The 17,065-nt window shown below is 38.0% G+C and overlaps 1 protein-coding gene across 1 annotated transcript in view; it reads right to left on the bottom strand.

Annotated features, from left to right (window-relative positions):
• The window catches only part of LOC132401583 (FYN-binding protein 2), an 83,283-nt gene that overhangs the window by 35,089 nt on the left and 31,129 nt on the right, over nt 1-17,065 (bottom strand). Inside the window, exons 2-7 of the mRNA XM_059983598.1 lie at nt 14,465-15,410; nt 9,730-9,802; nt 6,107-6,260; nt 4,827-4,986; nt 3,215-3,338; nt 981-1,018 (exon numbers count right to left, since the gene is read on the bottom strand). Coding sequence (XP_059839581.1) covers nt 981-1,018; nt 3,215-3,338; nt 4,827-4,986; nt 6,107-6,260; nt 9,730-9,802; nt 14,465-15,410 — 1,495 coding nt within the window. The remainder of the gene's footprint in view (nt 1-980; nt 1,019-3,214; nt 3,339-4,826; nt 4,987-6,106; nt 6,261-9,729; nt 9,803-14,464; nt 15,411-17,065) is intronic.

Here is a 17,065-nt window from a genome sequence, read left to right as displayed (position 1 = left end):
ATTGCTCTATATTTTTGATATTTGTGGGCAAATATCTGCAAATATTTGAAGGGGTTTGCCTAACCAGAAATCAAATGATGAATGGATACATTATACTAAAACACTTCAAAGCTAGATAATCAAACCAATGATTTTCCCCAATGAGTGCTGTTGTTCCACGCTTGCAACATAGGAGCAACAATGATCTAAGTAGAATTTCAAAGCATTTGTACAAGCCAGAAGGTTAATTATTCATGGTATTAAAAAATGCTTGGGAAACCAACAGCAGACACAAACATATGTTAATTCCCCAGTACTAACACAGGAGAAAGCTGTCAAAACAATTGTGATGAAGACCTATCTCAATGGAAAAATTACAGAGAACAACCTTTATTTTAAAATTTATTTTCAGGTTAAATATCCAGTTTGTGTTTAAACATGTATTATATAGTTTGTACTTTTTTCTTCTTCTACAAATTTTAAATGAATGTCTTAAATGGCTTTTGTGTGATCAATCAAAGGCAAACTGCACAGATACAAGGCCATAGAGATAACTATAATTAAGTACATTTCTGGTGTTTTTTGGACATTTAAGAATCATATAGATAATTCTTGGAGATGGAGGTTGCTACTGTATCAATGGAGAATTTCGGGAGTCTAATATACTGGCCAGGTAGAAAATGTTCCCACTCAAGACCAGGCAAAGATCATAAATATAAGAAAGCTGCCATCAGCTTACAAAAGGAGCAAGTTATTTATGGGAAAAGGAATTTTCTGCCACATGGATGTGTTATGAGAACGTGGGAGCATCACGTAATGAGGTAATCAGGGATTCACGAGTTAAAACAGTTGAAGATACTATTTAAATTCTATGTTATTAAATCATTGTGCCTTATGAACGAAACCTAAACTAGATATAAAATACAAAATGAAACAACATTGAGCATAAAGCATCATTTACAAGAAAAATCAACGTAACACGATGATAGGCAAATACTTACCAATGCTATTTAACATTTTAATAGAATGCTCAGTAGTCCTGTAAAAAAAATTATCCCAGTTAATAAAGCATACGATTTGTAAACCACGTCTCAAAATCTCTTCACAGAGTTTACTTTAAATGCAGAGAAAAAAAGTTAAATATGTTCATGTTATGGCAATTTAACTAACTAAATGCAATTAAATGTTTACAGTTTATAACTAAGTTAATAACTTAAATCTCAGAAAACAAAATATTGATTTATAAATATACTATTTTAGAGGAAAGGCACTATATTTACAGTAATGTTTGACAGTATCAGGACTCTGCCCACCACAAAATAAATAATGGAACTAATTAATTACACAATTTGATGTATAAACTTAATGTATCAATGGTCCAAAGAACCTGCACCAATAAATCCAAGCTAAGGAGGAAAGAAATATTCTTCATCTGAGAACTTAAGAACTAACACAAGGGAGAAGCTATCACCTTAAAGTAATTGCACTGTTGTAATTGTACAGTAGATCATATGAAATTAAAGTAGAATTGTCTGTTTATCATATATTCAGAAATTAATGTTTTGGCCTTAGCACAAAGTCTATGGTGTTTTGATTCCATTGCATAAAAATCCTCTCAATATGTTCCTTGCCTCAAAGTCTTTGTGACAGACAAAGTTATCTACAAATGAAGAGGGGAAAACTTTATGATCATCTTGGGATCCAGCAGCTGTTACTGGGACCACAGTAAGGAAGGAGCACCCAGGCCTCAATACTAGGGGCCTTTGTATGAGGAGTGGATGCATCTATCCTCTAGAAGTACTTAAATTTCACTCAAAAATGGCACCCTGCCACTGATAGGCTCCTCAGCGCTTGTAAGTCCCAACTGACCATAGCTAAATTTGGAGAGCATGTTGAATCTCAGAGTGCTGACCTCGCAGAATTGTCTAAATGGCAAATCCAGCCCTGGGAAGAAGTGTCCTGCTGCTCATTTGCTGTTATACTTCCCTTAACACCAGAATCTACTTGAAAACAAAAGCATCCATGTCTATCGGAGAAAACTCACCCCTGAATTTTTGGATAGTTTCTGAAAATCAATTAGTTCCTTGAACAAGATACAAAGGCACCGCCTTTGAGCTAAAATACTCTTGCAGGGCATATTATCCAAACTAGTCCTTACCAGTAAGGGTACAATGCTTATTACAAAACTATTAAAATAAAAAGGGAAACAATAAACACCATAACACCATTCCATTGATAAGAAGACAAATAACATTAATGTTACACAATGATCATTTCCAAAAATGGAGAATATCCTCAACAATTATTGGAGCTGTCATCATTGAGCTTACTCCATTAAAATTCTTTGGCTCATTTTTGACTGGATCGGATGCACAATTACTGAAGCAACAGGAAGAGCTCAGACACTGGATATCCTATAATTAAGGACTCACCTCCCAAATTCCCACAGCTTTCCGCAATTTACAAAACTCAAATTAGGAGTGTGATAAGTCAGTGTTCTAAACTTGTATTGATCTTTCTGAATCTGAACATTGCTGTCAATGGCATTATTTCTTGACTATCCCTATTTATTCTTGACTGCTAGAGTAGCTTCATCATTAGTTCTCTCACAATATTGATGGGGAGGGTGCTCCAGGATTGGGAGCTAGCGTGATATATTTCTAAGCCATAATGGTATGCAGCTTGGGAAACCACCAGGCAATGATATTCCCTAGCATCTGCTGCCTTTATCCTTCTTGGGAGTCAAGTTCACTAGTTTAGTAGGTGCCATCTAAGTAGTCTGGGTGAGTAACTCCAGTCCATTTCAAAGATTGTACATTCTGCAGCCACTGTGCAAAGTGACTGCAATACCAATCAAGAAGGCTGTTTTGTCATGATGGTATAGACCTTCTTGACATGTTCACAGACTATGTTCTCCTATGACCTTCTTGAATTTGTTGCTGTTGAATTCACTTACACCAGGGCAAAGCAGTGAAGCAAGGCAGTTAACAGCTATATGGGATGAGCAACAGGTCTTTTTAATTCTCTTTTCTCGGAGTGTAAAAATACATCAGATTCCTTCTGAGAACTATTCTCCTCCTATAACTTTTTATTTGCTACTGAAATGTCAGACCAACAAAGCTTATTATGTGGTGTTGCCATTCTACTAAAACATCCCATGCAACTAAGTGACGAAAAATGTTATTTACTGATTAACTCTCTACACAAATATTTAGCTGAAAAAAGTTATACTTGCATATCAGGCAGTCCAACATCATCATATATCTCCTCAACCATCTGTAGAGATTTTGACATTCTATTACTAATTTCTTTAATTTCAACATTATTCATTTTTACAGCATCAATTTGGATATAGCCATCTGAAAAAAGAAAATACATTTTGAGTGGAAACCTCAAAGAGGTAGAATTTTTAAATAAGACACATACCAGATGAAACTGCTTTGAGAAAACATTGATAAAGTGTTAATGCTACTTTAGAATTGAATCAAAAATTTCATCATTTAAGTTCATAAAAAAATTTAAAATATATTTACAGTAAAAATAGAGGGTGTATAGAACACATTTTCCAAGGGATTTTTGGGATTGGGTTTCTGCATTCGATGAGTTAATATGAAAATGCTTATAGCCAATGCAAAGAACTAAGGAACCTGAAACAGCAACTAATCAGCAAGGCCAGACATCAAAGGGAACAACAACACTGCAGCTCAATAAGGGAAGGTATATATTTGTTCTTCCTCAGAAACATTTCCCTCTGATCTATTTTGTACTTTATCCAATTATTTTCCTTCTTGTGCACTGAATTTTCCAGGAAAGCAATTCTGATACAAACTCGCCCATGAATACCACTCCATTCTCACTGACATTGTCCTCTGACGCATTGTGTTTTTGTGTCTATCCTGGCATGCAGATTGATTCTAGCCATCTCCAGGTGGCAATTCTTCATGCAAGACTGAAAAACACTTGCAAAACAACTAAGTCACTGAAAATTTACTTGGATCTTCTTTCTCCCCAGTACTGGTGAAGAGTCACAGACTAGAAAAGTACCTGTTCCTTCTTCCACAGATGCTGCCTGACCTGTTTATCCAGCATATTCTGTCTTTGTTTCATATTTTCAGCATGTGATTTTTTTTCTTGTTTTCGTAAGGTAAATATGCCTCTTGCCTGACAATTACACATCTGCACTTTCTGATTATTGCCCAGGCTGGAAACCCTGGTTGATACCCTCCTTCTTCAAAGCAGCTATGCAGAGGCTAACTGTGGTATTCTCCAAGGTGAGCTAAATCAGCAAAGATCCTTTCTGCTGGTGGAACACAGCAGGCCAGGCAGCATCTATAAGGCGAAGAACTGTCGACATTTCGGGCTGAGACCCTTTGTCCTGATGAAAGGTCTCAGCCTGAAACGTTGACAGTGTGTCCTGACGAAGGGTCTCGGCCCGAAACGTTGACAGTGCTTCTCTTTATGGATGCCGTCTGGCCTGCTGTGATCCACCAGCATTTTGTGTGTGTTGTTTGAATTTCCAGCATCTGCAGATTTCCTCGTGAAAGATCCTTTCTTCTTGCTTACTTGTTTGGCTTAGTTTGAAAGCATATTCATGTCAAACATCTTTGATCTGAATTTACAGGGACTGGATTAACTGTTGACATGCTCAATGGTCATGTGATTTTAATGTCTTTGACTAGGACTGTAAGGAGTTTACAATCTTGTATCACTTCACAATCATTGTACTTTAAAAGTGACATCTGTTATGATCTAGAAATACTCTAGTCAGCAAATCCACAGAAAATGGAAAAGAAAGATGTGGTAAACAAATGTTAGTATTTTTTAAAAAAAACGAGTGATTCACGTACAATTCCCATCCTGGGCTTTAGCTAACCACTTCCCAGCAGGACAGTCAACCATTCGTATGATTTCCACCACTTCACCAGGTTTCACTTTCAGATTCAATTTCCCGCCTTTTAAATACTCCTGTATTTGGACTTTATATATTGGAACCTCTGAACCTGTCAGCTAAACACAAGTAATATAACAAAATACAAAAATACCACAATAATAACAGTTGAAGCATACGAAGAATTTGTTATCAGTTTTGAAGCATTTCAGAGCAATGCAATGTTGACTAAGCTTTGTACTGGTATTTGGTGATTTCTTAGTGCATACTGTATATTCTAAACAAATTAACAAGATCTACTCTGTACTTTTAAACGTATTAAGTTTTGGATTCACTGAACCACAAATTTTAGGCCAAAATGTACACATGCTTAAATACCAGAGTTACAAAGATAAAACCATCAGAAACACACAACTGTTAATGCATAGATATAGGGAAAAAAGACAGACCAATGCAAGTTTAGAGCTAAGAAGGCAATTAATCCCATGGTTTCATTTATCTAGATCAATCCATAACTAATCCTGCCATCTTGTATTATTTTCATGCATGTGCATCACTTAATCTTTGAAACTTACATCCAATCCTCATAGAAACACCAAGATTGCAGATAAGCTTCACTAATTGTCAAGAATATTTCCTAAATTTTTGACTGAAATCAGAATCCAAAAGAAAGAGGAAAAAAAATCAGAAATTGAAAAGGAACTAAGAGATCCTAACAGATAAGCTTTTCTACCATCTAGAGCACTAAACATCATTACTCAGGGGTTGAGGAAGAGGAGAAATGACAAGTGGGAATATAAAAAGCCAAAGAAAACAAAACGTGGAGACTTTCATACACAAACAGGAGAGAAAGGGAATCAAGTTATGCAGGCTCGGGGGCTTGCCTGCCCTACCCTGTTCCTTTTTTTTGAAGTTTTATTTGAAACCACAAGTTTCCAGGACAGAAACCAATATCCACTGAGGAAACATTTATAAGCAGAAGGTAAGTATTCATAATTAAACCTTTGAAAATTTATGCTCTTATTTATACATCTGACGATTTTTCATTTACCAATACACTTGTGTTGAATAATGAGATGCAATGTTGTGAGTAGGATTAAATTCATAGAATTAAATACCATTCCTGCAACATTAAATCATTTAAAAGTGAAAGCAAGACAATGATTACGTCTGCTTACATCCAAACTACAATAAGCTGTTCAGCACCATCATGTATTTTATTAACTCACATATACATACATTGAATTTTTTCTGTAATTCTCTCAGATTTTTATTTTCATATTCCTTAACTTGGTTCAATCCTTTATCTTTGGTTGCTTGGTTTTTCAATTTCTTCTCCAGCTCTATTTCTCTGTGACGTTGCATCTTCTCATTATCTGCTTCTTGCACATTGCTTCCAAAAATAAAGTCCAACAGTTAATTCTAAAGGATATTTTCTTTATTAAGAATGAACTTGGTAACACAGTGTTGGTAGGAAAATCTATATACTTCAGTGGCATTACTACACTTTGTGTCCACTTTATAAGGTACAGCTACTCATTAATGGAAATATCTAATCAACCAATCATGTGGCAGACATGGTTAAAAGGTTCAGCTGCTGTCCAGACCAAACATCAGAATGGGGAAGAAATATGATCTACTTGACTTAGACCATGGAATAAATGTTGGTGCCAGATGGGTGATTTCAGTATCTCAGAAACTGCTGACCTCCTGGGATTTTTATGCACAACAGTTTCTAGAGTTTACAGAGAATGGTGTGAGAAACAACAAAAAATCCAATGAGTAGCACTGCTGTGCTGAAAGCACCTTGTCAATGAGAAGGTCAGACTGATTCAAGCTGATAGGAAGGCAACAACAACTCAAATAACCACATGTTACAAGAGTGGTGTGCAGAAGAGCCTCTCTGAAAGCATAGTGTGTTGAATCATGAAGCAGATGGGCTACAGCAGCAGAAGACAACACTGGGTTCAATTCCTGTCCTAATAAACACTGAATGTAAATTCAATGAGTAACTGTACTGAGTGGCACAGAACATAGAGTGCTCTGAATAACGAAATGAAAAGTATCTGGAGAAGGACAAAGGAATAATCTATTGAATTAGTCCATCTTCACAGATGTATCAAAGACAAATCTCTTTTATCAATTTATCACATGAGATTCTTAATAATATGGGAAGGTACTCCAACCACTAACATTTTTTTATTCTTCTCCCAGCCAATCCAGCTAATTATTCCTCAGAATAAAAATTAAGGATCACTATCCTGGTAAACTGAAATGCATCATTTTACAGTTATTGATTAAGACCTTTTCAGGCATTAATTGTGCACATCACTAGAAGTAAATAATTTTTAAATGTCATTTTTAAAAATTTTTTTTATTAGTTTTTCAAAACATTTTACAAATTAAAAACCCCAAATCCCAATGAGGAACATTAAAACAGTGCAAAATTAAGCATACAATAACAATATGCTACAAAGGAAGAAAATTTAACAGAAAAAAGCACCCAAATTCAAGACAAGTAAGCTTAGTGTCCTCCCCAAGCCCCACAACACAAGAAAAAAAACAGCAACTCCAGACCAACCACAACACAATATAGAGAGTATAAGTCAGGATAGCCAAACTCTCCAGACTGTGAATACACTCAGCAACAGAGGGTAATAATGCCTTCTACCAGAAAAAAAAAGGAGCTGAAAGCAAGGGACCAAAAAGAAAAAAAAACCCTAGTCAAGAGGAAGGTTATGAAAGTACTCGATAAAAGGTCCCCAGACGTTATGGAACTTTAGATCCAAATTGAGAACTGAATAATGAATTTTTTTGAGGTCCAAACAGGCCATGATGTCATTAAGCCATTGAGGATGTGGGCGGGGCAACATCTCTCCATCTGAGGAGGATCAAGCGTCTAGCCAGGAGAGAGGCAAAGGATAATATTCGGCATTTGGTCGGACCCAGACATAAATCTGTCTCGCCCCAAAAACCGAACAGAGCAATTAAGGGGTTTGGTTCTAGGTGCTGATTCAGAATACATGATAACGTAGTGAAGACATCTTTCCAGAATTTCTCCAAGCTAGGACAGAGCCAGTACATATGGATGAGAGAGGCCACGCCCCTCTTGCATTTATCACAGAGCGGACTAACGCTAGGGTAGAATCGAGATAGTTTAGATTTAGACATATGGGCTCTATGAACAATCTTAAACTGTAAAAGGCAGTGGCGAGCACAAAGAGAGGTTGAGTTAACTGATTTGAGAACTGAATCCCAGCTCTCCTCGGATAAGGAGATATTTAAATCCTGCTCCCAGGTCATTTTGATTTTATCCATGGGGGCCCGTCGTAAGGCTGCTAGTTTATCTCGGATGATTGATATTAAGCCTTTACCTAGTGGATTCATGGAAAGAAATAAGAAATAGAAATAGCATTTTTCGCAGGCATTTCAGGAAAGTTAGGAATTAAAGGAGCAATAAAGTGTCGGATTTGGAGATATCTGAAAAAATGAGCATTGGGCAGATTGAACTTAACAGAGAGCTGCTGAAAAGAAGTGAAGCGATTATCAATGAAAAGATCTTCAAAATGTCTAATGCCCTTCCTATACCAAACCTGGAATGCTGAATCGTATGTAGTAGGTAAAAAAAAAGGTCATTATGAGCAACAGGGCTGGAAACGGAAAACCCCTGGAAACCACAGCATTTCCTGATCTGAGCCCATATACACAAAGTGTGTCTAACAAGAGGATTAGCTATTGATCTGGGCAGACTACTAGGGAGTGCAGAGCCAGGGAGTGCAGAGGTAGATAATTCTTTAGTGGAGCTCAACTCCATCGCCACCCAGTTAGGGCACTCGGGTTGGCCATGGAAGAAAAACCAGAAGGTAGCACAACATATATTAGCTGCCCAATAATATAAACGAAAGTTAGGTAAAGCCATGCCACCCTCTTTTTTGGATTTTTGGAGATGGATTTTATTAATTCTAGGGCGCTTATTCTGCCACAGATATGACAAAATAATAGAGTCTAAGGAATCAAAAAAAGATTTAGGAATAAAAATTGGGATAGATTGAAATAGGTATAAAAATTTGGGGAGAACATACATTTTAACAACATTAATACGACCTACCAAAGACATAGATAGAGGTGACCATTGTACCAGACTCTGTTTTATAACATATGAAAGATTGGCAAAATTTTCACTAAAGAGATCTTTAAACTTCCTTGTGACTGTAATTCCAAGATAAGTAAATTGATTATGGACTACTTTAAAAGGAAGATCACAAAATGTTAGTTCTTGTGCTTCTTATTAATTGGGAGAAGTTCACTCTTATGTAAATTAAGTTTATAGCCAGAGATCTGGCTAAACTGGTCAAGAAGTGAAAACATTAGAGGTAAGGATGTAGACGGATTTGAGAGAAAGAGTAATAAGTCATCAGCATAGAGAGAAACTTTATGCTCAACACCCCCTCTCCAAATCCCAGTCAATTCAGGGCAGTTTCGAAATGCTATCGCCAGAGGTTCCATAGCCAAATCAAAGAGAAAGGGACTTAGGGGCATCCCTGGCAGGTGCCATGTTTGAGATTAAATACTTGAGGTTTCTGAAAATTGGTTAAAACAGAGGCAGTAGGACACAGGTACAGCAATTGAATCCAAGAGATGAAACTTAAATGTCATTTTAACCATCTTAGTGGCTATTTTGTTGACAAATCTAGTTTAAAAATCTTTTCAATGCTTAAAGATTAGAGGAGCAAGATAATTTTACTTTTACTGGAATACTTTACAGTTTATACTGCAAGACTACTTTTGAAATACAAGGTATACAAACAGACGATTTGCCATTTTTTGTTCAATAGTTCAAGCCATAAAAACACCTGTTTTACCTTTCAGTGCTTAGACTGTCTTCTTTTTCTGGCTGTGTTTTGGGTGATGTAGATGCGTCATTATCCCTAGAGGCTGTCAAAGATTTACAACGTGAGTTTTCCAGCCACATTGTTGCAACAGTCAACAGCCAACATAACAGGAAGATATTGATATATTGGTCATTAGCTTCTGAAACACAGTGAAGAATAACTAAAGGAAGTAAGTACTATTTGTAACACAGAATTCCAAGCCCAAGTAGATCCCAGGGCCACTGGAACTGTTAAGATACCTGAAAGCATCGGATGGAATAGCCTGCGGACAGCCATTTCTTCTCTGGTCAACTATGCTTGAACATTTTCAGGTACTCTTTCCACTCAAATATTAACCAGGTTCATGCCTGCTTAGTGCCCAAGATTGTGCAGGATTAAGACTTTTCATTAAAGTAACAACTGATTTTTTTTCTCTGTAAATCCACTAAGTTTGATTAAGTTTCAAGTAATGTGATAATTATATGTCATCACCATTTTAAATTCCACAGTCTGTGAAATGAACTGCAAGAATAATAATGAAAGCATATCTGAAAAAGAATAAAACTGTACTGGCATGTGTGGGTGTGATTTAGTAATCTTGAATCAGCCTCAATCAATTCCCATTGTACCGTCGAAACACACTCTTTCCTTTATATAAACCCCTCCATTCGTCAATTCCATCATTATTTCACCTGTTCCCTCCTATTATTTCCCCTACAATCAACACCCAACTTCCCATCATTGTCCTAAATGGATCTTTTTTTGTCCTCAAAATTTAAAAATAACATTTTAAGAATAAATTTAAAATGAGAAACAGCAGCCTTCCATTTCACACAAAAAAAAATCAAATTTAGAACATAGAAAACCTACAGCACAATACAGGCTCTTCAGCCCACAAAGCTTTGCCGAACATGTCCTTACCTGAGAAATTACCTAGGGTTACCCACAGCCCACTATCTTTCTGAGCTCCATATACCTGTCCAGGAGTCTCTTAACAGACCCTATTGTGTCTGCCTCCACCAACATCGCTGGCAGCTAATTCCACGCACTCACCACTCTCTTCATAAAAAACTTACCCCTGGCATCTCCTCTGTACCTACTTCCAAGCACGTTAAAACTGTGCCCTCTCGTGCTAGCCATTTCAGCCCTGAGAAAAAGGCTCTGACTATCCACACAATCAATGCCTCTCATCATCTTATACATCTCTATCAGGTCACCCTTCATCCTTCGTTGCTACAAAGAAAAAAGGCCGAGTTCACTCAGTCTATTCTCATAAGGCATGCTCCCCAATCCAGGCAACATCCTTGTAAATCTCCTCTGCACCCTTTCTATGGTTTCCATATCCTTCCTGTAGTGAGGTGACCAGAACTGAGCACAGTACTCCAAGCGGGGTCTGACCAGGGTCCTGTATAGCTGCGATATTATGGCTCCTACACTCAATCCCACAACTTATGAAGGCCAATGCACTGTACGCTTTCTTAACCAGAGAGTCAACCTGCGCAGCAGCTTTGAGTGTCCTGTGGACTCGAACCCCAAGATCCCTCTGATCCTCCACATTGCCAAGAACTTATCATTAGTGCTATATTCTGCCATCACATTTGACCTACCAAAATGAACCACCTCACACTTATCTGGGTTGAACTTCATCTCCCACATCTCAGCCCAGTTTTGTACCCTATCAATGTCCCGCTGCAACTTCTAATAGTTTTCCACACTATCCACAACACCCCCAAACTTTGTGTCATCAGCAAATTTATTAACCCATCTCGCCACTTCCTCATCCAGGTCATTTATAAAAATCACAAAGAGAAGGGATCCCTCAGTCACACCACTGGTGACTGACCTCCATGCAGAATATGACCCATCTACAAATATTCTTTGCCTTCTGTGTGCAAGCCAGTTCTGGATCCTCAAAGCAATGTTCCCTTGGATCCCATGTCTCCTTACTTTCTCAATAAGCCTTGCATGGGGTACCTTATCAAATGTCTTGCTGAAATCCATATACACTGCATCTACTACTCGACCTTCATCAATGTATTCAGTCACATCCTCAAAAAATTCAGTCAGGCTCATAAGGCACGACCTGCCTTTGATAAAGCCATGCTGACTACTCTTAAATCATATTATGCCTCTCCAAATGTTCATAAATCTTGTCTCTCAGGATCTTCTCCATCAACTTACCAACCACTGAAGTAGGACTTATTGGCCTATAATTTCCTGGACTATCTCTACACCCTTTTTTGAATAATAGAACAACATCTGCAACCCTCCAATCCTCCGGAACCTCTCCCATCCCATTGATGATGCAAAGATCATCTCCAGAGGCTCAGCAATCTCCCACAGTAGCCTGGGATACACCTCATCCGATCCCAGTGACTTATCCAACTTGATGCTTTCCAAAAGCTCCAGCACATCCTCTTTCTTGATATCTACATGCTCAAGCTTTTCAGTCTGCTGCAAGTCTTCCCTACAAATGCCAAGATCCTTTTCCATAGTGAATACTGAATCAAAGTACAGTTCCAAACATACCTTTCCACTGTCACACTTGATTGGTCCTATTCTCTCACACCTTATCCTTTTGCTCTTCACGTACTTGTAGAATGCCTCGGGGCTTTCCCTAATCCTGTCCACCAAGGCCTTCTCATGGCCCCTTCTGGCTCTCTTAATTTCTTTCTTAAGCTCCTTCCTGCTAGCTTTACAATCTTCTTGATCTCTATCATTACCTAGCTTTTTGAACCTTTCATAAGCTCTTCTTTTCTTCTTGACTAGATTTACAACAGCATTTGTACACCACGGATCTTGTACCCTATAATCTTTTCTGCCTCATTGGAATGTACCTACGCAGAACTCCATGTAAATATCCCCGAACATTTGCCACATTTCTTCCGTACATTTCCCTGAGAACATCTGTTCCCAATTTATGCTTCCAAGCTCCCGCCTGATAGCCTTATATTTCCCCTTACTCCAATTAAATGCTTTCCTAATTTGTCTGTTCCTATCTCTCTCCATTGCCATAGTAAAGGAGATAGAATTGTGATCATTGTTTTCAAAATGCTCTCTCACTGAGAGATCTGACTCCTGACCAGGTTCATGTCCCAATACCAGATCAAATACAGCTTCTCCTCTTGTAGGCTTATCTACATATTGTGTCTAGAAACCTTCTTGAACATATCTAACAAACTCCACCCTATCTAAATCCCTCACTCTAGGGAGATGCCAATCAATATTTGGAAAATTAAAATGTCCCGCCACAACAACCCTGCTATTATTACCCCTTTCCAGAATCTGTCTCCCTATCTGCTCCTCGATGTCCCTGTTACTATTGGTGGGGGGGGGGGGGGTCTATAAAAAACACACAGAGTTATTGACCCTTCCTGTTCCTAACCTCCACCCACAGAGACTCCGTAGTCAACCCTTCCATGTCTTCCTCCTTTTCTATAGCCATGACACTATATCTCATCAACAATGCAAAGCCCCCAACTCTTTTGCCTCCCTCCCTGTCCTTTTTGAAACATCTGAATCCTGGCACGCAGATTTATATTGTGTATTCAGCTTACAATTGACATAAATAGAACCTGGGCTCAGTTCTTTCCCTGGTTTCTGAATCTTAGGAAACCAGAAAATAATCCATTTCTCAGCCTCTGACTCACAAGTAAAATTTACTTTTCAATCAGGTTATAGATTTTATTTCAATAAAGCTTTCAAACATTTAGCCAATTGAAGAGATGTAATTGCAAAAAGGAAGACTAAGACAATCTCTAGCTGACTGGACATTGTAAGCATGTAGAATGCAAAGCCTCAACCTGTAATTTAAATGAGCTGATACCTCTGAGCAAAACTATGGCCCATAACTCTGGTTTTCAGGAGCAGTTAATGAAAAGACTATAAATAGTGAAAACCCACTATCAAAATAGAAAATGCTGGGGACACCCAGTTTGTCAGGGAGCATTCTGGGTAAGAGAACCAGTTGCTTCAGGATGAAGACGCTACACCTACTGCCCAAAATGTTAACCGGCTTCAAAAGTTGTCGTTTCAGTTGAGAAGAGTTTTCTTTAAAAAGGAAAACAAAAGACATATCAAAGTGTTATGCAATTTTAATGCTTCGTTTTAAAATTCCTATCTACATGCTTTTCAAAATATTTCTATAAAATAATTTTAATGAATTAGCAGAATCCAATGTCCAGAATAGATAAAAGTGGTGATTTGCCCCACTAATATGACAAACTGAATATTGAGGCTTTGGGCCTACTTTGAGCTGCTCCGGGGATTTGGATCCAAGGACTCAATTTGGTTTGGAATGCTGTTCCTTGCTTCTATTCTTTGCGTGATTTGCGTTTTTTTTCTCTTTCTATGCACATTGTGAGATGTCTGTTTCTTTAATTGGGTTCTTTCAGGTTTCTTGTTTTGCAGCTGCCTGTCAGCAAACAAATCTCAAGGTTGGATAACTTACATATTCTTCGATAAGAGCACTTAGAATTTTTGAAATGACAACTGGGGGGGGGGGGGGGTCACTTAGGACATACTCAACATTTAAGAGTAATCAAGTTCTATCCAGTAGGCCATACTGAGCAGTCTCGTAACAAGTTACAATCGTACACAATGCATCAATGAAAATTAACTGAACATGAACAATTGTTTGAAGAGATTCAACATTTAGTAATTAGATCTTCACAGCACAAGAAAAATTTGAATGTTATTAATTGTGGAAAAGAAAAGCGGAACTTACATTCCCGTGGACAACAACTGTCCATTCTTATGTTCTCTAATATACTGAGATCCATTGTGAATGGTCTGGGTGGCTTCGCAGGAGGAGGTCCCAATACTTCAAGGGATGGCAGTTCCTGGATCCGCATGGATTTATGCTGATGCTCTCTCCCCGTGACATTTTGTCCCCTTTTATCATCCGAGAGTTTTGATCTCTCACAGTTATCCAATCTCAATAGGTCCCAAGACCCTGATTCGAGAACATTATCTGGTTTGAATCTTTTTTGTTCATATTGAGGAGTAGAAAGATCGATTTCTGGTTCTGAAAATGGGACAGATAGTTTAGAATTAATAGCTACTTGAGAATCTTCACAGCTATGAATCACTGAAGTTGGCTCCTCAAACTGGAGTGTTCTGCCATTCTTGACACCAGATATCTTCTCCCTTGGACCCATTGTTTGATTGCCTCTTCTAAGGTAAGTGACCTTGTAAGGAGTTTCAGGCAAAGCTTTTGGTCTCAAGTTTACTAATGCAGGAGGGAGTGTACTGCATTTTAACTTCTGACTCGGTGTGCCAGCTTCTGTATCACAACATGAAGAATTCTCCCAAGTACTTATTTTTTCCTTAAATGCGAGTTTGCTGTCTTGGTTACTTCCTTGATTATCTTCAAACATTCTGAATTCTGATGCTTGAATATCTACTGATGTCTGACTGGAGTTGGTAAGATCTTCAGGAGAAGCACGAGATTTTGCACCGGACTGTTGAATGGCAGCATTGTGAGGACGAACTGTTTCAACATTGTTACTCTTGGTTATATTTAGTTCAGTTTCAGAACCAGAAAGTGCTGTTGTTTCAGGTGCCCGAGAACTCTCAGACTCTGCTACTTTTAAGTTACCATTGGGTTTGTTTCTTCTGACATCATGCTCCTGAAATTTAGCTCGAAGAGCTTGAAAGTCAGTTCTATTTTTCTGGAAAAAGGAAAGACAATGGTTACCTTTCTTTAGAGAAAACAAAAGGGCCTCAAACAGAAAATCATTTAAAAAAAATAATCTAGTGCTTTCCTGGCATTAACTCTTCTCAAGCTTCCTGCTGGGTACAGGTATCGATTACAACTGAAGTTTCAATGACAAATTCAGCCACCTTCATTCCTGAAGAAAATGGCAGAGTTTATCATCGTAACATCAGTTATTATTGACACGTAGCCAGCCAGAAGCCTGAGAAGAGTCTATTCGTAGAAAATCATTTATTGTAAACAAACACTTTCAGTAAAATTAGAAATTAACACTAATTAGAATGCTTCCTCTACTGACGGGTAGCAGCTGACAGGGAAACTCGCATAATTTTATCAGGTAACCTCCTGATTTGTATAATCATAAATTGTGCAGCAATTGGAGTGTTTCAATTGGCTTCCACAACTCTAGGCCACAGAAAAAGTTGTTCTATGATAGTGTTGTTTTACTATCAGATTAATTTGCAAGTTTAAAATCATTTCCAAAGCGAAATTGTAGGCCGGTAATTTAAAAAAAAACAAATATCATGGCAGAGTCCACATGCTGGAATTTCATTCCCATCAGCAATAAAAAAAACTTCAAAGCACAAAACCATATTGGTGAATGGCACAATTCACTTCCACCTTTACAAGGGTAAATTAAGATCACAATACACACAGGCCTTGGCAGCAGCCACAAATTCCATGAAGAATAAATAGACTCACTGCCAAAGCTGATGAAATAAGGACTGGTTACTTAATTAATGATCTAAACAATAGTTAAGCATTTCTACAAAGAACTAAATATTAACCAATGTTTGATTTACAGAAAAGAAAACTGATCTTTGCAGGACTTATAGAGTCATAGATAAGCGAGAAAGAAGTGGGGAAAGATGAGAAAGGTAAAACAAAAGGGGAAAAGAACATTAACACGTTTTAAGGAAAGGAGAAATAACTGAGGAAGGTGATGGGCTGCCTTGCATCTGTTGGAGAGTTTATAAAAAGCACTAACAATTAACATCTAATTGGACAACTTCAAGTGGTATTAAGTGAAAGCCTCTAATGTTCTGAGTTTTAATTAGACAATTTGAAAATCCCTTGGTCAAAGTTGATCTCAATCTATAGCTGAACGAGTTTTGAACAAAGTAAGTACCAAAGGCCAAAATAAAATTTTTGGTGAAACAATCTATTATTATAAGCATTGTACAGGTCGACCTTCACTAATCCGACTTCCTGTAACCCAGTTCCTTCGATAATTCGGCACTGATTCAAATTTTCTGCGCAACTGTAATTTCAAATTTTCCGGGCCACCATACCAATCTGCTGTGCCTTATTTTGGTTGCGTTAGATCTGTTCTTGTGTTAGTGAGCTCTTGTAAACACAGACAGGCGATTCCTGCTTGTTTTCCTGCATTTATTAATATCATTTGCATAAGGTGCGTGTGGTGAACTATGTGCCTGTCGGGACACGCCCCCTGCTGACTGCTCCTGTGGCTCCTCCCACAGGCCCCTGTATAAAGCCGATCTGAGGCCTGACGCTCGGCCTCAGTCTCCAGGACATAGTGTGATGGACACTCACTCCTGGTTCCTTCTTCCAGTCAATAAAAGCCGATATCTCGCCTTACGTCTCAGTGTG

This window comes from Hypanus sabinus, chromosome 11 (genome assembly GCF_030144855.1).
Source record: "Hypanus sabinus isolate sHypSab1 chromosome 11, sHypSab1.hap1, whole genome shotgun sequence".
NCBI lineage: Eukaryota > Metazoa > Chordata > Chondrichthyes > Myliobatiformes > Dasyatidae > Hypanus > Hypanus sabinus.
Note: the sequence above shows the minus strand (reverse complement) of the source record. Positions and strands in the feature narration are given on the sequence as shown.